This window comes from Lucilia sericata, unplaced genomic scaffold (genome assembly GCF_015586225.1).
Source record: "Lucilia sericata isolate MDLA Ls3-8-SP2 unplaced genomic scaffold, ASM1558622v1 Contig000782F_arrow, whole genome shotgun sequence".
In the NCBI taxonomy this organism is placed as follows: Eukaryota; Metazoa; Arthropoda; class Insecta; order Diptera; family Calliphoridae; genus Lucilia; species Lucilia sericata.
Window position 1 is genome coordinate 84,380 of NW_023994776.1, and position 21,268 is coordinate 105,647.

The following is a 21,268-nucleotide window of genomic DNA, read 5'->3' on the forward strand; positions in this document are numbered from 1 at the left end:
TAGACCGGAGGTGGTGGGTTCGATTCCCACCTGAGGCACTGGTTAAGGAGCGCACAACAGGCCCGATAGAGGCCTAGGTGTATTTCTTCGGATTTGATGTATATACATCCTCCTTTCAAACTAACTAACTAACTAACTAACTACTTAACAATTTAATGGAGACATTTAACGCCACAGACAAAAACAAAATAGAATAGAAATTGAAAAAAAAATCAAATATTTTTCTCAAATATTTTGTATTTTCATTTATTGACGTGTTTTCTAACCTTGGCCCGGTTCACTGCCATGTCGCACATTTTGTGTGTTTTTTTGCTATTTGTAGTTTGTTTCTTAATTCGTGTTATTTTCTGTACTACAAATCAAATATTATTATTGCTTTTTGTTAAATAAATTATCTTTTTTTTCTATTTTAACTTTTTTTTATACTAGTTTTATATTATATTAAGTATATGAGGTTTCCTTCCCTCAAGTTGTGTAATAAATTTTCAAATTATGAATTATTTTCTATTTTACGTTATGATTTATTTTATAAAGAAAATTATTTAGGAAAATACATATTTCATCGTTAATTGCTTTCTTTTTAGTTTGCCTTGAGGACTTCATCCAATTAGAAGAGAGAGAGATATTAATTTGAATATTTTATAAAAGATTTATAAATCACCACTTTGATCGGCCTGTTATTCTGTTGGAAAAGTACCCAGCAAAAACTTTCATTAATAAGTTAGGAGATAAAATGCGTAAATTACTTACACTATAGCATTGATGACATTGGTGGCAAGGACTTACCATGCTCGCTTACAAATAGGGAGTTAAGTAAGTACTAAACACGATCGCTTGATAAGAAGGAGTTCATTTTTATGCCTTGATGTTGCCTTTTATGAATGTCGAGGACTGATCTATTGGATACTTCACAGAACTTTGAATGTTCTCCTCTTATACACGAAAGTCCTTCCTATCATGCCTCTGTGTGGCATGACTCCTCTGGTGTCATTCCAGGAGGAACTGTTTAGTTAACATGATGTTACGTTCGATCGTTATAAGCAGTCCATTACAGTCTTTATGACATCATTGTGGCAGCATTGGATGATTCTTCACAGGATATCACTGAGCGAAGAGCAGAGCACTGAAGCAGCATTAATTAACCACTGACTGTAGGAAGAAAGATTTGCTTCCTTCGTCCAGGTGTTAAAGACTGTTGCTTATTACTTGGTTGGTGATATTTGTAGGTAACGGCGCAGTGAAAAACTTATGTATTTCGACGAGATAACCAGTCACCATAGTTTATCAATGTTGTGACCCGTTGCCATGATATTACAGTCGTCAGCATAACATATCAACTCCTAGTGGATGTACGGTGAGTTTAAAGACAATTCAAATAATTCGCGATCCATCTCTGCGTATTGTGGGCATTGTAGATTGCATGATATCCTCAAATCGCGTAGCACGGTCAAGCGCCACTAGGACCGGCCTTTCACAGAGCATCTACTGGTTTAAGAACGTTAAGATCTTAGTGGCTACAGCGGTAAATGCCATAATAGTGCTGTGGATTTTGCGGAAATCATACTGATGTGACAGAATAATTGTCTCTTTGGCTCTATCCTGTTCACTGACATGTTTCAAGCCACAGTCTGTTACTCAACTCCTTCCATTCTGTGGTATTACAGATCACTGACATGTCGAAAGCTACATTCAAGTACTCAACTTCTCCACGCCAAAGTGTTTGAACATCATCATGAATATTCTTTAACTTTATGTTTCTTCATTGTGTTTGACATGTCACTGTGTGTGCTCAAGAAATTGGCGTCATCAAGCGCGCAAACATCCTTCAGTGTCAGAAATGGGGATCTCGCAAAGCGAGATCGAACCAACACCAGGACCCAAATTGAAGTTCTTCAAGTGATCTGCTGACTTGACCTTCAAGTGATCTGCTGAATCCGACGTGATCTTGAACTACACTGAAGGTTCAAAACCTGTAGTGGCTACAAAATTTTCTTCTTTTTCCATTCTCGGGTAATACGAGACTACTCATTGACAAGTTTAAAGCCACAGTCTGGTACTTAACTCCTTCCATTCTGTGGTATTACTGCTCACTGACATGTTAAAAGCCACACTCTGGTACTCAACTCCCCCCATTCTCTGGTATTATGAGACTGCTCACCCTTGTTGAAAGCCACACTCAAGTACTCTTTCACGCCAAAGTGTTTGAACATCAGCATGAATATTCCGTCGAGGTCAATCGCCTTACATGGTTTGACAATTTTGATGACATCTGCGACTTCATTTGGGTTGTGTCCATGGTTGGAAGGTTGTCAAGTTTACGAACAACGATTGGTTTTGCCTTGTCACGAGCATCCTACAGGGCTAGAAATAGCGATATCGGCAAACTTTTTATTGAAGTGATATCGAACGAACACCGGAACCTTAGGTGAAGTTCTTCAAGTGATCTACTAACTCGACCTACCTAATCATAATACCAACAAGAGAATTCTGACTGCAAAAACTGACCGACGTGATCTCTGACGGTTCAAACCCTGTTTCTAGTAGTGGCTAGAAAATTTTCTTCGATGATCTCGCCTTGTATTTACAATTTGAACTTTAGGATATTCATATTTTCCTGGTTGACGAATAGACGAAAGAAGAAGTAACTCAGGTGGCTAACTATCTTTTGTCTTTTATATAAAAGGATTTTGACACGTTTGTCCCTTAATAGGGCTTCGTTAAGAATTTTGCTTACTGTTGATGGGGTACCTATTACTAAGAAATTAATATAGACGAACAGAAACGGATCGTGGTAGTAGCTAGTAAGTTTTGTCCGACGATCATGATCTCATGTTTCTATCAGATTGTCTACGTTTTCCAATCTACAGTTTACGCCATTTATTAGCGTTATGACATCTGCAACTTCATGTGGGTTCTGTCTGTGGCTAAAAGGTCGCCTTGTTAGGGAACTAACACTAGTGGAAGTTCATCATGTGACCTTCCTAATCATTAAACCAACAAGAGAATTCTGACCGCAAAAACCGCCAGACGTGATCTCAAGCTACACTGAACTGGTTTAAAACCTGTTCCTGATAATGGCTAAACAAATTTCTTTGATGAGCTCGCCTAGTATCTACAATCTAGACTTTAGGATATTAATTTCTTCCTGGTTTCATTATTGACGAATATTCGAAGATAGTAACTCACGTGGCCACTATGTCTTGCCTTTTACATAAAAGGATATTGATACTTTTGTCTCTAGAAAGGTCTTCGTTAAGAATAGTGCGTACTGTTACTAAAAATAGTTTAGACGAACAGAAACGAAACTTCGTAGTAGCTAGTAAGTTTTGTCCGATGATCATGGTCTGATGTCTCTATTAGATTGCCCTTGTTTTCCAATCTAAAGTTTTTGCCATCGATATGACCGCTAGAAGAATTTGGAAAATGAATCTCGAGTCTACTTCCATTGATATCTAAGTGTACTATTTTACATCCGTCAATGCTCTCAACTCCATCGTACTAAGGTCGAAATGTATTCACTTTTTGTTCTATCTCAGAAGATATTTCCACAATTAATGATCCTTGGACAAAATAGGTTCGCAAAAGTAATGTGGCGGTATCATATGGGTGACAAAATAAACCGATGATGCACATTCAGCAATTGCAAAATATACAAAATATTCCACCCTTATCTTTTATATAAGAAGAATTGTACAACTAAGATATCTTAGTCTTATTCGCTATCTGGACTGAATCCAATAAAATTTATAAGGATTCACAAGATCTCAAGATCAATTGTTGACCTATATCAGCTATTGGCCGATAATGACAATTGAAATCTCTGAACTAGCTTTTTCTCCTTATTATTCATGTGAGAGCTTACTTAGAGAGAGCACTTTACCGTTACAAAATCTCTAATAGTTTACGTTTATCTTTGAGTAATTTTACTCCAACATAATTTACCCATTTTTGTCATATTTCTATAAAAAAAAAACTTTCATCAATTTCCCATAATTCGCCTGATTCATCACCCATTATTTTTCTATTTTTTTAAAAAATTTAAAATTTTCATCCATTTAATGATTTTAACCAAAAAGTATTTAACCCCTTTTAAGCAAAATTATCCATATAAAAAGTGCTAAATGACAGATGCTGGCCAACTGTCAAAATATATGATTTTTTTTATAATTTCATTTATTTTTAGCTTTAAAACAATTTAATTTGTATTTATGTTAGCAAAAACGTATTGGTTTGTATAACACAAGACTAAATTCTCAAAATATTTTCAAAATTTCCTTATTGCTGGCGGCAACAAAGTTTTCAAATATTTATTGCAAAAATAAACAAAAAATGTGAGGAAAATGAAGTCTTCTTATTGATGACGACAAATCTTAAATTTAGACAAGACGAATAATGACAGTAGATCATATGGACAGAGAGAGAGAGGAAGAAAGTGAATGGATAGTGTAAGATAATGGGAATTTAGCGTGGGCTAAAAAAGCGATTTATAAATGAACAATTATTTGTCTATTTGGCGGCATGTGAGAAATATGAGAGCCATCTATGATCGGTATATAAATTGGGAATTGGTAGAGAAAATAAACTTTGAAAATTGATAGCAAAAGGTTTCCTAAGATATATTATAACGATTCGAGCTGTGATCTTACTGAGAGAATAAGAATCAAGCTTTTCCCGAATATTGAAACTGTAATATTAAGAATCTAACCAGCATCAAAGATCTTAAAATATCGATACTACAGATTGACCGTTAGTCAACATTTACTAACACACCTAAAAAAATTAACGAAAACAATTTGTTAAAATAAAACTTAATCCACAAAAAAACATATGTATATTTAAACAAATCTAAAAAATACATTTGCAAAATAAAATCAACAAAAAAATGTGTATATTTTTTTTACAATGGAATGGTTCATAAATTGAGTTTTTTTCGTTTCTTCTGTCTTAATTTATAGAACCACGTGCGTTTTTTTTTTTATCTGAGAGCTAAACAAAAAAACAAAAAACTTTAAATTTAATTTTTTATAAACAATATATTTTATACTCTTATGAACGTTTTGGCTTAAACATCAAAAACACACAAAAAAAAACAAAAGTCTATAATTAATAAATTTATTTTGACACGCCATGTTGCTGTCACTTTGAGGTTTTTATTTTAATCGAATGATAATGTAACAAAATTATAGACTCTTTTTTTATTAAAATCGTTTGTAGTTTTATTGTTGTAGTTTTTATATAATATGACATTTGTTGTTTTTTTTTTTGGTATTGTTAAACAATGTTGTAAAATGTGTTATTAATATTGTTGATCTTTTTTTTGTTGTTATATTTTCTGTTGGTGTTTATGTGCATTTGTACTAAAAATTACTCAACCAATAAAATGAGAATTGTCGAAATGTATGTTTGATTAAAAGATGATAAATGTCTAAAATCAAACAAATAAATAAGAAAATACAGGGTCTAACAGTAGTATTGTTGGAGAAAAGAGCCTGTAGAAATTGTTTTTTATAGAGGACACAGAAATTTCTCTTTCTTCTAAATCTAAAAGTAATTGTGAAATGTTTAAACCCAGTAAAAACATGCTAATGACTTGCACTTACTCAAGAACTTACTTTTCAATGACTACTACACAGAGGGAAAAGGAAAAATACACGCCTGGTACCAAATTGACACCAAAGAGTTTATAATTTTTTAATAACATCCGTTGTCAAAGTATATAAATACGTACGACAACACTATGTAATGTTTACAACGCAACTTTGTCAAAATTGCAACACATAGGTTGTCTAAATATTAACAAACGTGGTACGCTCACTATTGGCAAAGGATTGTTTGTCAATAGTGAGTTTGTTTAGACAACGAATTGTTGCAATGTTGTCAACATTACATAGACAACACTACGTTGCGTTATCAACATTGCAACAATTCGTTGTGGACAAACAATCCGTTGCCAATAGTGAGCTTACCACGTTTGTTAACATTTATACAACGGATGTGTATAAAATTTAGATTTCGGCAACGGATTGTTGCAATGTTGTCAACATTAGATAGTGTTGTCGTACGTATGTATATACTTTGACAACGGATGGTATTGAAAAATTATAAAAAGTTTGGTGTCAATTTGGTACCAGGCGTGTATATTTATTTTTCCCTATTTGTACATACCACCTGAATTACTTACAGGAAATCTAGTAATGAGTTACGTAAGTACTTACTTTTTGCCTTGACATTTTGTTTACAAATATAATGTTTAACAAAAACGAAAAAAAATTCTTAAAACTAATATTACAAGCAGTAGTCGTATCTATTTTTGTTTTTATCAAAAACAAAACTACTTTGATCGTAGCAAGTACTTATCTAACACCCTACTTGTAAGCGAGTCAGCTAAGTAATTGCCTCCAACGTCATCAACTTAAAATGCTAATGTGTATGTAAATTTAATTACAATTCAATGTAAGCTTTTGTTGGGTATTTATACCTGCCAGTAGGGTAATCAATCCGAAAGGTATCAACAGGAGTATTGAGTATTAGTACGATGTCAAGCCATTGAGCGTAGCATGAGAAATATTGATATCCTTATTATACGGAGGCAATGAAAACTACGATAACGATTCAGCGGAATTCAGTATTAGAGCCTCGCCCGCCTTGTGGTGTAACGTTAGTTTACAGTGCAAGAGGAGTGGAAGAGTGGTTGGTAGTTCCTTAATTGATGGATTTGCCTTGCTATTGTAGTGTTCTGGAGTCACAAATATCTGCTAACAGGCGAGCAGCGAACTGAATCAGTCATCACTTATACTGACAGCAAATCTCTTATTAAGGATCTAGCAAGGGTCTTTACGACATTTATATTAATTTAAATAAGACATATATCTCTAAATGAGATTACGAGACATTCTAGGATAACGGTAATATAGGTCCCCGATCATAGCAAATGCCAAGGTAACTGTATAGTAGATAAACGAGCCAAGAACGAAGCGATGAAGAGGCATGAAGAAATCGACGTTTTTACAGGTATTTTTCTAACAAATTGTTTAAAATGACGGCCAAATTAGGTGGTCCAATGAAATTACCTAACAGACCTCGAGATCTACTTTTCCTATATATGATGCTCTTAGATTAAGATTACTTATAACAATCCGTTATAAATGATCTTGAATACAATGACAACTGCAGGACTTGTTACATTGAAAATGAACCTATAATGTCATTTTACTTCGGAAAACAGAAAGCATTACTTTAGTGCTCCCTTTCAGACAGATATGGAGAATCTCTCTGGGTTAAATCTTAGGAATGTCCTCAACATCACAATTAAACTGGTTGGTTTACTTCTACTTACTAGAAGCTGAGAATAGTACTCAGCACATGCTCCTGTAACCACTAAGGTGAAACAATGGAATCAGAAATTAAATGGACCCCATTGAGCATCTCATGAATAAACTGCCCTTTGAAACTTAACTGGAGTCTCTAACGGAACTTCAAAAGACAGAGTGGCGGATGGAAATGAACAGAAACCTATAATCTACATAAGACAAATTTCCACCACAGGTCAAAGATAATAGTTAAATACAGTAGTTTTCCGATTTAACGAACCTATATGTTGTCAGGCCTGTTCGTTAAATCGAAAAGTTCATTATATGCAGTACTAACTCGAAAGTGTCTTTTGGGTACATAAATAATTAAAATTACATAAAATCAAATTTTTAAAAATATGTTTCAGGAAATATTTGTTCAATTCACAATCAAGTTGTATATTGTATCTACTAAAGTGTAGTAACAGTGATTGTGAACAGATCTTTGCAGCAAGTCATAAGTTTATGTACTCAATGAAAAAAAAAACAATCAAAACAAACAATGTCAAAAGATAAAAAAATCAAATAATATTAAATTAATTAAACAAGCGAAATAAACCAAATTAATTTCTTTTAATTTAAAATTCTCTTATTTTCTTTATTCCACATTTAAAACTAATAAATAAACAGTTTTTAATAAAATTTTATTTTTGTTTGTTTTGGTAAACAGCTGTTTGTTTGAATTTCTGTGTTACCACTTTAGCGTTTTTTATGCCAAAATCGATTGAATTTTTTATTTATATGCTGAAATAAACATATGAAAAATTGTAAGAGTTGTATAGAGCTTTTGCATATAAAATACCAACAACATTGTTATAACTATTGTAGCAGCTGCTGACATACTACGCATACAACGCTACAACATCGATTGTGAATTGAACAATTATTCTTTAGACAATATTTTATAAGAATTTTATGAAAAACTAGCAATTTATATCACAATGTGAAAACAATATAGAAATCTGAAAAAAAAACACAGTTCATTTCGTAAAACTAATCTACGTTCTGGAAAAGCACTCGGACGACATAATTCTTAAAGAAGTTGAAACCCAATGTCTTGAATTGCGATGAATCTGAATCTGGCCTCAGAATTCCTCCATTACATCAGGCTTAGGAAATAGATTAATGTAAAGTTATTACAACGCGAATTAAGTTTAATTGTTGCAATATTGCCTCTGTCATATCTTGTTCTTTTTCCTTCTTTGAGATATCTGAACCCAAAGTTTTAAAAAATCTTTTTTCCTTTATTTTACAGCGATTCCTGTAAATATCCTTTTTCCAAAAGAAAAACTTTTTAAATTGTTTATTCTATAACATATCGTTTCTTACAATTTCTTACAATTGATTTTTATTGGAAAAAATAAAGGGGACTTGTAAGTTTGCCGAAAAATAAAAGCGAAATGTTAAGGTATAAGATTGGTAAAGTCTTTATTTTGAACGTCAATTTCTATGATTTCAAATTCTGAGGCCAAATTCTGGTTGTCCTGATTTTCTAGATTTTGCGACATTAAGGATTGTAGATTTGATTATCTCATATTTTTTGTATAAATCTTTAATAACAAATCTCAGATTATCTAGATCCTTCATTTTACTAAATTAGAAAAAATCAACTCTCGAAATCCATATTCGAAAGCAATGGAAAAGGAAATACCCCTCCTAAAACGTCGAAGCTTTTCTGAAATGTTTTTTAGTTATTTTTGTTAATTAAACTCTAATTTCAATTAATTTTATTTATATTTGTTCGTTAAACTGAGTACAAAAAGTATTTTTTGTTCGTTATGTAAGGTACTCAATGTAAAAATATTGATAGTTCGCTAAATGCGATGTTCGTAGAAACGAATGTTGGTTAAATCGGAAAACTACTGTATCAAGAATTGGAGACATTGTTGCATGAAGAATGTTGTGAAACTCAACCAAAGGAGCAACTCATTCGGCAAATTTTAGTAGCAGGAGTAACTCAAAAGCAAGAAATTTGAGAGGCCTTATAACCCTCTTTTAAAGTACAGCTTAAAGGCATAAGAAATCGAAAAACCAGCTGAAACGACATTCAGAAGATAACCTCGTCCTTCAGCCACATAAAAATCTTGACCCGGAAGTTTTGAAAAGTCTTGAAGTTCGATCATCCATCAAATAACAATCTTGGTGTTATTGCAATCCCGGGGGTAAAGGGATCTTTCTTCCAGGACTATAAACTGGTGATGATCACACGTATCCTCGGTCATTCCATGGATATATCCCACATATCCCACAGAAGAGTAACTGTGGAACTAAGCGTTGGAAATGAGTTGGTGTTAAGTGTATGTGATACGGGATGATTGTAGAGGTCATCCCATCTGCGTGGTTTTAAACAGAAGTGTTGTTTTTGCGTCTCGGAACTTACAGTTCTTTCTAAGAAAAATGTAAAACTTTTCACTATTTTAATACTAGCACAATATGGTGTGGCAACTCTTTTAATTTACAATAAAAAAATTAAATTAATGGCAACTCTGTTCAAGTTATTTTTTGAAATAACTGTGCAATTCCAACCTTTATCATCGGCTACGTTTAAGCCGGCTTAAGCTTTTGAGTCGAAAGTAGTCGGCCGCGGCTTACCAAATATTAACGGCGGCTAGCCGCCGCCGATTTGAGTCCTCTCGGCTTGTAACACTGCTCAGAAGCTAAGCAAACGGACAGCAATGTCCAGAGATTAGATAGCTTGAGTACTTGAGCATATTGTTTGTACATGGACCGGCAGAACCATGTATGAGTAAGATGTACAAAGGGGCGGTGGTGAGTTTTCTTATCAACTGACCCTGTGGTTGGGAAAGTACCACCGTGAAATAAAGCCAATACGGCAGGTGTATACGTAAAGCACTTCGACTTCTTCTTTCAGAATTTTATAGGGCTTTAGCGCAATAAAAGAATTAGAATATTTAACTTTACGAACTGCTTTTCTAATCGAAATTTTTGGGGCTTTTCGACAGAGTTGTTCAACTTATTTTGCCTTAACACTATATGTTTTTCTTACTCTGTCCTCACTCTTTTTGGAATAATCATTAAACTTTGTCTTGAGGCATTGTTGGATTCTTCCTTCAAGAAATATCACCTATAATTTGATTGTGAATATTTCTCCAAAAACTTTTATAAAAAATTTAAATATTGAAGAAGAAATTTTAAGTTCACTAATATTTCTGGAATTCTTAAAACATTTCGGTTTTTTCTAACCGATTTTTTTTTACACAACATTAATTTCTATTCCGGTCTAGTTATTACAAACGTTTGGAAAAACTTTTTTTTTACCTTAAACACATGATGAAGGGTACAGGAATATAAAACAAAACGAGAACAATATTGTAATAAATTTTTCAAATATACAAAACAAAAACAACATAAAATACAAACAACAAACTCAATACAATTTGCAAGAAGAAAATATTAAAAACAAGAAGAAAAAAAAAAGAGTTTAAAGAAAAATCATTTTTAAAAATAGAATTGAAAATACAACAACAACGAAAACAAACTTAAAGAAAAACATTTATTCTTGTATACAAAAAAAAAATACAAGAAAAACACAAAAATTCAATATAAAAACCGAAAAAAGAAATAAAATAGAAAAAAAAGACAGAAAACTTGTAAATCGTCAGTTTGCATTAGAAATGCATTTGTTAATTTAGATTTAAATTTTATTTCAGTTTATTTGTCGCTTTTCGCCATGATATTTTTCGATTGTATAACAAATGGATTGATTTAAATGTCTAACAGGGTGTAGCAATAGTAGAAGGGTATGTTTTTCTGTTTAAAATCTTTTTCAATTTCTATTAAATTTCTAATCTATTGTTTACACTCCTTTCTTAATGTTTTAAGTAATTTTTAATATTTTTACACCCGCCTTTATTTACTAACCTGCTAAAAAACTAATTTTTATGATTTATTTCCTTTATTTCATTTGCATTAAAAATTTGTTCAAAGAATTTTAAATTTATTATAAATTTTGATAAAATGAAATATCTAGCATTCTGTTTTTGTTTGTGCTTTTTTTTTTAAAATTTGCAACAATTACGAATGTATTACGTCAGAGTTAAATACATATTTTCTTTATTTACAAAAAAACGCAAAAAACAATAACAACAAAAATACACACATAAAAACACAAATGTGTATTTATAAATTATTATTTTGAGTATGGCGAGACGCACTATTTACACAAAACTATAAAAATGGCAAACAAGAAATTTAAAAAAAAAAAACATATTTCTCGAACTATATTTTAACTGATCTATGAAAAACATTCCTGTAGTTTGGGGTGATTGTCTTGATTGATTAATAAGTAATTTCCAACTATGTTTCTCGTGGGGAAATTCAATTGTTCTTTACCATAATCACACTATATTTGAATTATCATTGGTCAACTGACTCTACAATAGATTACTTAATGTGTGTTAGGTAACCACAGAAATAAGATTTCATTGCCTAACAAAACGATCTAAAGGGATACATTGATTATTTAAAGAACTACAGGGATATATTAAAAAAGTAGAAAATTTCGTTTAGCGCGTGCTGGCAATATCAAAAATTTTTCTTCGCAGACCCCTTGACCAATACATATAAAGACGACCGTAAAATTTCCTTTGCTAAACAAAGTAAGATTGAGTTAATTGCTAAAGTACGGCTAGAATATTGTCCACAATCTATGTTCTGAACCATATGGAATTGAGCCCGTGGCTATGCAGCGAACGTGGAGTTTTCGACAAATGCCATACTATAGGAGTTAAAGTGGCTGGACAAAAGGGAAAGTTTAATTCTGTGATTCATATTCCGAATGATTTGAAATGATTATTGCATGCTAGGATTTGATCGCTCAAGGTCAGCAGGATTTATTTCAGAAAAATTTCTTTTGAATATTCAAAAGGAATTCTCTCATAGAACAGCATTCTATTGAGAATACTTCAGGCCTCATATCATTGCAACAACCAATAGTTCCAACCAAAGTTCTAGTTCAATTCTAGTTCAGTTCTAGTTCAGTTCTAGTTCAGTTCTAGTTCAGTTCTAGTTCAGTTCTAGTTCAGTTCTAGTTCAATTCTAGTTCAGTTCTAGTTCAGTTCTAGTTCAGTTCTAGTTCAGTTCTAGTTCAGTTCTAGTTCAGTTCTAGTTCAGTTCTAGTTCAGTTCTAATTCAGTTCTAGTTCAGTTCTAGTTCAGTTCTAGTTCAGTTCTAGTTCAGTTCTAGTTCAGTTCTAGTTCAGTTCTAGTTCAGTTCTAGTTCAGTTCTAGTTCAGTTCTAGTTCAGTTCTAGTTCAGTTCTAGTTCAGTTCTAGTTCAGTTCTAGTTCAGTTCTAGTTCAGTTCTAGTTCAGTTCTAGTTCAGTTCTAGTTCAGTTCTAGTTCAGTTCTATTCAGTTCTAGTTCAGTTCTAGTTCAGTTCTAGTTCAGTTCTAGTTCAGTTCTAGTTCAGTTCTAGTTCAGTTCTAGTTCAGTTCTAGTTCAGTTCTAGTTCAGTTCTAGTTCAGTTCTAGTTCAGTTCTAGTTCAGTTCTAGTTCAGTTCTAGTTCAGTTCTAGTTCAGTTCTAGTTCAGTTCTAGTTCAGTTCTAGTTCAGTTCTAGTTCAGTTCTAGTTCAGTTCTAGTTCAGTTCTAGTTCAGTTCTAGTTCAGTTCTAGTTCAGTTCTAGTTCAGTTCTAGTTCAGTTCTAGTTCAGTTCTAGTTCAGTTCTAGTTCAGTTCTAGTTCAGTTCTAGTTCAGTTCTAGTTCAGTTCTAGTTCAGTTCTAGTTCAGTTCTAGTTCAGTTCTAGTTCAGTTCTAGTTCAGTTCTAGTTCAGTTCTAGTTCAGTTCTAGTTCAGTTCTAGTTCAGTTCTAGTTCAGTTCTAGTTTAGTTCTAGTTCAGTTCTAGTTCAGTTCTAGATCTAGTTCTCTTCTTGTTCACCAAAGAGTTCCACCTAGTCGGAGAAAAATGCAAAAAGACAAGGGTCGGCAGCAGATAAACTTTTACAACAATAATTTAATAGCTGGGACCGAATGATGTGCTAATGATACCTCAAGGCCCCCTTTTAAAAACAGATACCAATAAAATTCGTAAGCTAAAGTTAAAGGTGAGTATCTTACGACAAAAAGATTAATATTACAAATGACTCGAAAATTGTTACTTAATGTTAAAGGACACAAAACATTTTTATGTAAAAATTAATTAATTAGATCCTATTTTCACCCTAATTTTTAATAACAAAATGACTAATTCTGCTCCTACATCTAATAACTTAATATTTATTACAAAAAGAAATCTCACTCACCTGATGCAGAGCTGTTAAACCATCAACATTGGCGGTATTTATATCGGCACCTTGTTCCAGCATCTTTAGAACTTCTTCTTTATCGCCAGCTAAACAGGCGGCCAAAAATATACAACCCGATGAAAATTTAATGCGACTACCACGTTCGGGTCGTGGAACAGGAGGTTGTTGATTTGTATCCGATTCTTCCCAACGTTTAAGTTGTTCGGCACGTTTCATAACGGCCGAATTATTGCGTATATCTAAAGATGTCATCTTGAAGATTTAGAATATTGTGGCTGCTGATGTCGATGATGATGATGGCTTTGATTGATTACGTCTATATATTGAAAGGCTTTCTTGGAGGGTGTAACAAATCTGTTGCCCCAAAAAAATATTGTTATGTTGTGAAAAAAAAAAAAAACTATAACTGGCTGGCCGCTATTGTTAAGGCGGCAACCGTTTTGTTTGTTTTGTTTATTATGTATTTTCTTTGTTTATTTTTTTTTTTTTTTAATTTTATTATTAAAATAATTCTAAAAAAATTAACACTTTTAGAGAAAATTTATATTAATTTTTATTATTATTTTTTAATATTTCATTAGGAGTTTTCTAGCTGTATTTTTTTTATTTGGTAATAAGAGAAAAAAAGCCACAATTTAATATTTTAAAACAACAAAATAGATAAGAAGTTTAGCAACAAAAAAATTTTAGATAGATTTTATAAATAAAACGAAATGACAAAAGTTTGTCTTAAAATATTAATTTTGACAGCTTTTTTTCTCTATATTTTTAAGTTATTTATTATTAATTTGTTTGTTTTCTTAATTATCTTTTAAACCGCTATTCTTGTTCTGTGTGAGAGTGATCAGAGAGATAAAAAAATGAGAAAAAGTGGAGCCTTTAGTTGTTTGGAAAAAAAGGGGGATCTTTGTATGTTTTTGTTATTGTATTATTTTCTTTTGTTTATCTCACTTGTTCGTATTTGTTAAACAAGTATTGCTGCTCCTCTCTTTTTTTTTTTTTTTGTTGTATTTTCCTCTGATATGTGGTATCAATTCTTTTGCACTTTTTTTAATCCGTTTTTGGTATTGATCACGTATTTTATTTATTTTATTTCGATTTTTTTACATGTTGGTGTGTTTTTCTTTAACACTTCACTGCACTTTTGCTTCGCTTTTCTTTTAATATTAAAAAAAAAAAAAAAAAAAATATTTAATTAAATAAAAACTAGAAAATTGCAATGAAATTTTTTATAATTTTGCGTAAAACAAATTTTTTTAATTTTTTCTTGTTTGATTTCAGTTAATTTTTTTTAATTATCCACCTTTTTTTTTAATTCATTAATAAATTTTTCAATTTTAGTTATTTTTTTTAAAGAATATTTAGTTTTTTCTTTAAACTTTAAGCCCCCAGTTTTTTATTTGCAAATTTTATTTTTTTTTTTTTTCAAATTGTACGTACTATATATTTTAGTGTAATGACGTACATATATGAACAGTACGATTGTCTAGGAGTGTGACTATTAAACTGATCTCTAATAAGCGCAATTCCCCCCAAAATACGCACGAAAGTATTCGTGAAATATTTTCTTTTTTATTAATTTTCTTATTGTTTACTTACTCTCTTTCTCGCTCATATTTTTTTATCTATTTCTCAACTTGCTCTTCATTTTCTTTTACTCATCACAAAATAGTGTTGAAAATCTTATTGGAAAAATTGTGTACTTTTTTTGGGTACTAAAATATAGTACTTAAAAGAAACTGATGGAACTGATGAAACTAGTATTCCAAGAAAATTTGGAATACTAGGGAACTAAGAGGCCAATGTATACTTTTTGAATGGTATGTCATAAATATTATGAAAACTGTGTTTTATGGCCTTATTTGAGGTGTTATATCAACGCGAAGACAACTTTATCTATGACATTTTTTAAATCATCTGAAAGTAGAAATAGGTATCTAAGCCTGATCCGTATTCGGAGCAGTTTAATCCTTTATAAAAGATTTGTATCTTGTAAACCCTAACAGGGCATTCATTAGGCAGAACATGGTTTTTATGAGACCAGTAGGCAATAAGTCTGCCTCTCATTCCCACGACAATTGGATCTCCGATTCAGAACGACCCGATTCTCAATCGGCCAAAGATTGTTAACTCAGCAACAGCTGTATCAACCGGAAGTTTTTTCCCCAGGGAAGTCTATCTCTTATGACGATAGTCAAGCTGCTCATAGAGCATTGGCATGTCATACGGTACATTCGCGTAGATTGTAGAAATGCTCCTAGGTACATTATTAGACTGTGGCGGGTGCTGGGGCACTGCAAATCAAGTTGAGGATGAACTAGGTAATGATAAGGATAGATGGGTAAAACCACTTATCTGTAACTTTTATAGATAGATTTTCAAGAGAGTTCGCAATACAAACAACAAGTCCTGGAATCGAAGAATAGATTGCATATTATCAAAGGCCATATGGTCAGCACCTGGGGCATTGCTCAATCTGGCCTTTGTCAGTAAGAGGGAAAGTAATATACTATATTATTGCTAGATATACGAATAGGCAGAGGAACTGGAAGTTCTTTATAGGTCTAGATAGCTGCAGTCTAAGGATTCTGACAGAAATACATGGGACTATTGCAGGATGTGCGAAGACGTAGAGGAACTAGAGGTGATTGGTCACTACATTTGCGCTCTCAGGTTGAAATGGCTGGGAAATTGTTGCCATGATGAACTGGGGAAGAGTACGGCAGTCAATCCTCGCCGTCTACTAGGTTTTATCAAGAGAATTAGAAAATTTTCGACTGTGAGACTCAGACTCTCTCACAATTCTTTCTTTAAGGAATCGATTCGGTAAAACTTACATTTTCAAATCCCTTAGCCATCAACCTGTTTTCATTCCTTGTGCCTCATTACTTATATCCTATCTATTTTTGGATCTCTGTACTCTACGAAAGGAATTACAATGGACCTTATGGTTAGCGAGTGGAGTTGCAGCTTTTAATGGTGCAGAACCCTTATTAACATAACCCCGTCTATCCTGACATTAGTTTCCTTTTTCGAAGTAGATTTTCTTCAATTTCTGCAAACACCAAACACTGGCTGCAATATACATGATATCTGTGAATTCATTAGTCACAAGAGAAGAAATACATTTTCACCGCTTATCACTTAAAGTCCGCGAAATTCGCTAAGTACTCATCAACTTCTAATTAGTTTTCTTCTTATCAATCTTGTTACTCCTAATAGCTCCTTTAGTTATCACATCAGTTTTGTTTAGGTCCTAAATCTACAATATTGTTTATCGTTGGTACTTTTTTGACCCTGCCAGAACTTATACAGATTTAATACCATCAAGACGTTAAAAGAAAATTGTGGCAGCAATAAACAACAAAATAAACATAAAAATTTGTATATAGAACAACAACATCACAAACTAAATGAGCTAAAAAGAGAAATAATAAAAAGAGAAATGGTATAAAATACAAGAAATAACAATTAATATTATATATTCTTAACGAATTTTCAAATACAAACATAATCGCAAATAATAGATGAGTGGAGGAATGAATCGTCTATGAATTTCTTAACATGATCGATTACACACAAAAAACACAACAACAACAACAGAATTGAAATATACAAAAAAAAATTATGTGCAAGAATTTATCGTGTTGTTGACGATAGTAGAACAAAAAAGTGTTGCCAGGTATGCGTATGGGTAGACAAGGGAAAAACCAAATAATCTTGTATGGCACATAATAAAAGAATGATCTCCACAAATTTCTGATATACATGCAAGACTAATCTGATTAATAAACTCCCTGGGAGTATGTTCCCTGTTCATAAAGCATGCAAAGGGGAATAAACTCTTGGGGAATTATTGTTCATAATTGCCCTGATAGTCTTACAAATTCTGCAGAAGTCATTCCGCACGGCTAATAAAAGATAACAGCATTCACATCATATTGATGCCTACGATACATCTTGGCTGACAATCGTCTGCCAAAGAAAATATCTTATTTGCCGATAAATTATCAGAAAATATATATAGCCTTAATGTTAAATGGATCTACTACACAAATGTACAAAGTATACCGAATAAAAGAGCTTACTTTGGGTTAGATAATGACCCAAAACATTCGTCAATGATATTATAAGATTATTTGTCGGATAACACCTATATCTCAAAGTCGGAGAACTTGCTCGGTCGGAACTTGCCGCTTTAAATAAAATTTCGGCCGGCTCCTAAATGTCTCAAATGCAAGTATGTTAAGATATCTCGAAGAAAACAATATATAACAGATGTTACAACATTAAAGTCAGCAGATTGGACTTCCAAATGACATCTTAGATTTTATAGATAAAGGTATCTTCGACCAATAATCTGAAAAACATAATAGTTATGATTGAGAAATTCTTAGATTAGATTCTGATTCAGCGAAGCTTAACCTTTTGGAAAATCAATAACGATTTGAGCTAAAATTTATCTACGACTGTTTCTATATTGAATAACAATTGATTACAATATTAAAAATATATTAGAAGTATGTACATACAATAGAAAACAATAAAAATTGGTAAAAGATTTCTATCGATAATGTGACTACGGATTAGTGTAAAAATTAAGCCACAATTTGTCTCTAAAATGATTTATAATTGAAATGTATCAGATTGATCTTTAGAAGTCTAATACAGCTGTAAATTTGACTATCTTTCGGACCTGGTTTCTCTCGTATATATATAAAAAAAATCTTACCAGCTATAGAGTTAACACTATAATGCAACAATATTTTCGATATTTTTCCCACTCAAAATAATCGATTAATTAGATTTATGAAAATAAATTCCAACTGGCCACCCTTAAAAGTAGCATTCTTCCCTTGCTCTAGCAAAAAGAATAGCTTTTAATTTGTTATTTACTTTACCAATTAAAAAAAAAATCTTTAAACTTTTTTTAAACAAAAGAAACACTCAAAAAATGTTATTGTTCATAGTTTTCAAATAAATATTTAACATTAATTATTTTGTGCCTTGTTTTTTCACAATTTCTTTTCACAAAAGTTTGCTTCTTCTTCTTTTTTAATAAACACACATACACAACAAATAACAACAATACAAAACCAACCAACAACAACAACAGCACTGTCTGTGTCATTTAAAAAGTGCATTTGACATAAATTCAACAGCCGCTCCGACAAAAAAAAAACTGTGAAACGAACAAGAAAAACAAAAGAGAAGACCAGAAAAAAAAACAGCAATGAAATGAAACACCGTTTGAAGAGAAAATGAGAATAAATATAAGAAAAATAATAATTGCAATTAAAAATGTACATAAAAATTGTACAAAAAGTGTATTAATAAATTTAATAAACTGTTTAAAGATTTTAAATAAAACAACAAAACTTTGTAAACTTTAATTGTAACAATTGGGAGCGGCCTTTGGTTGTTTATAACAAAAACAAAACGAAAGAAATGAGCGGTATTTAGCAGACTTTTTGAGTCTTTTATTTTAATAAAAAAAAAAGAAAACTATTTAAAAAATGTTGGTCCCATTTGGCTTAATACGCGGGTTGGCCGCTTATTCGTGGGATATTTGGCTGCCACAATATAAAATTGTATAATTCTTGTACATTTTAGTATTTGCTTTTAATTTTTGTTTCTTTTTCTTGGCCTATATTATTCCTATTGTTAATGGTTGTTGTAATTTCTTAAATTGTTTTAGCTTTTCTTTTCTTGCTTTGGGGGGCTTTTGCACTGTTGCCAATTTAACGTTTTTTTCCCTCAAAATTGACGTTTTTGAAATGGCAATTGAGGAAAAAACGACTTTTAGCGATTCTCGAAAAATTGGGGGATTTTTAACATGTTTTTGGATATTTCTAGAGTTTTATTCTCAAGTTTAATTATTTGCAATAAACATTGAATATTTCACATATAAAATGGAGTAATATTTATTCTGTAAAAAGTTTATGAGATTATCTTATCTATAGTATAGTCTCTACTCCAGCCGCTAATCTAGTCTATGGACCAGTTTAAAGTCTAGTCAATAGCCTAGTTTATAGGCTGATCTATAGTCTAGTTTATATTCATGTCTATAGTACACTCAATAGGCTAGTCGAGTCTATAGTTTAGACTATAGTCTATAGTTTATTCTTTAGTATAATCTATAGAATTTTGTCTATAGTCTAGTCTATGACATATAGTCTAGTATATAGCCTAGTCTATAGAATAGTATATAGCATAGTCTATACACTAGTATATAGTCCAATCTATAATCTTTGCTAGTCAATATTCTACTCCTTAGTCTATAAAAAATAGGCTATTCTATAGCCTAGTATATAGTGCAATCTATGGTCTAATCTATGGTTTAATCTATAGGCTAGTTTATAAGGTTAGTTTATGTCAAGTCTCGATATTTGGTAAATTACAAAATTTTGTTTTTTGACGGCAAAAAACTGTCAGTATCTAGTGTTGTTTTGACGGGTAATGATAAAAAAACTTGGCAACACTGAGCTTTCGGCTGTTGCTACATTTTCTTTCGTATTCTTTATTCATATATCTCTCCTTACACCCAGTATTCTTGGTTTTTATTTATTTTCACTAATTTCTCTTTGCTTCACTTTCTTATTCTTGCTGCTTATTATTTTTGTGTAAAATTTTCATATTTGTTTCTTTCATTTTCTTGGTTTTTAATAAATATTTTTCACAGATTTAAGAATTTTCCTTATATTTCCACTTTTATGTTTTTATTCTTTAACTTTTGCGTAATATTTTCACAAAATATTTATAAAAATTCCTCTTTTTTTTTGCTTTAATAATTCTCTTTGGATATTTTTTCTTCACACAAAAAAAACTCATACATACTGAAGCACACACACACACAAACTCGCTCTTGCACAAAATTTTGACAAGAAATAGATTCACTTCAGATCAGAAATTCTTCTTCATTCCCCTGAATTTTTTTCACTATTACAGATTTAATTTTCGTATAATTAGGCGTACGCGTAATTTTTTTTTTTGTTTAAACGAAATTGAAATAATATGGATATATAAAATATGTTTTATTTTTTTTAATACGTTTTCTAATTTTTCTTTATTTGTTTCTTCAATTTCATTCGAATTTTCTCTTTACAGTTATTACATGCAATTCGTTCCGTTTCGCCTGGTTTCGCGTAGAAGACTGACGAAAAAAATTCCTAGAGTTTCATTTCATTCTAGATGTTACCAGACTGTTAAATTAAATATCAACGCCATGCCAGATGTTTGTTTGGTAGAGAAATGCTGTGGAATATATAATTAATTAAATTAATAAATATGTCAAAATTTGTATTTTATATTATAATTATTGTGTGCAAAATGTCAAAAACATAAAAATTATTTTGTACAAATAGTTTATAGTTAGCATGGAATATGAACTGCTACAAGGTGACTCATAATTTAATGCAACTTTAAAAACAGAATGATTCTGTTAATTTGCTATTTTACACATGAACACATTTGGAGCGTTAGCGACAACCTACACACATATACCTATTTACGTTTATAACAAATTATTCGGATTTTTGTTTAATCGGTTTATGGGATAAATAAGTGTTTAAATCGTTTAATAATGAAATAGAATTATGGTCTTATTTCATCTAAGTTTATCTGGTTTTATACATTTTTTACATGATGTTGAAAAC

General features: G+C 31.6%; 1 protein-coding gene across 12 annotated transcripts in view; it reads right to left on the bottom strand.

Moving 5' to 3' along the window:
* LOC119608058 (protein phosphatase 1 regulatory subunit 12A) overlaps positions 1-20,775 on the bottom strand; it is a 95,390-nt gene extending 74,615 nt beyond the window's left edge. For 5 of the 12 annotated variants that reach the window (XM_037962312.1, XM_037962308.1, XM_037962311.1 and 2 more), the window contains exons 1-2: positions 20,451-20,774; positions 13,611-14,140 (exon numbers count right to left, since the gene is read on the bottom strand). In XM_037962312.1, coding sequence (XP_037818240.1) covers positions 13,611-13,865 — 255 coding nt within the window. In that variant the 5' untranslated portion in view covers positions 13,866-14,140; positions 20,451-20,774. Of the gene's footprint in view, positions 1-13,610; positions 14,206-20,450 lie in introns of those variants that run through there. The other 7 variants (XM_037962314.1, XM_037962313.1, XM_037962316.1 and 4 more) reach the window with 5 other exon arrangements.
* Between the last annotated feature and the right edge of the window lie 493 nt (positions 20,776-21,268).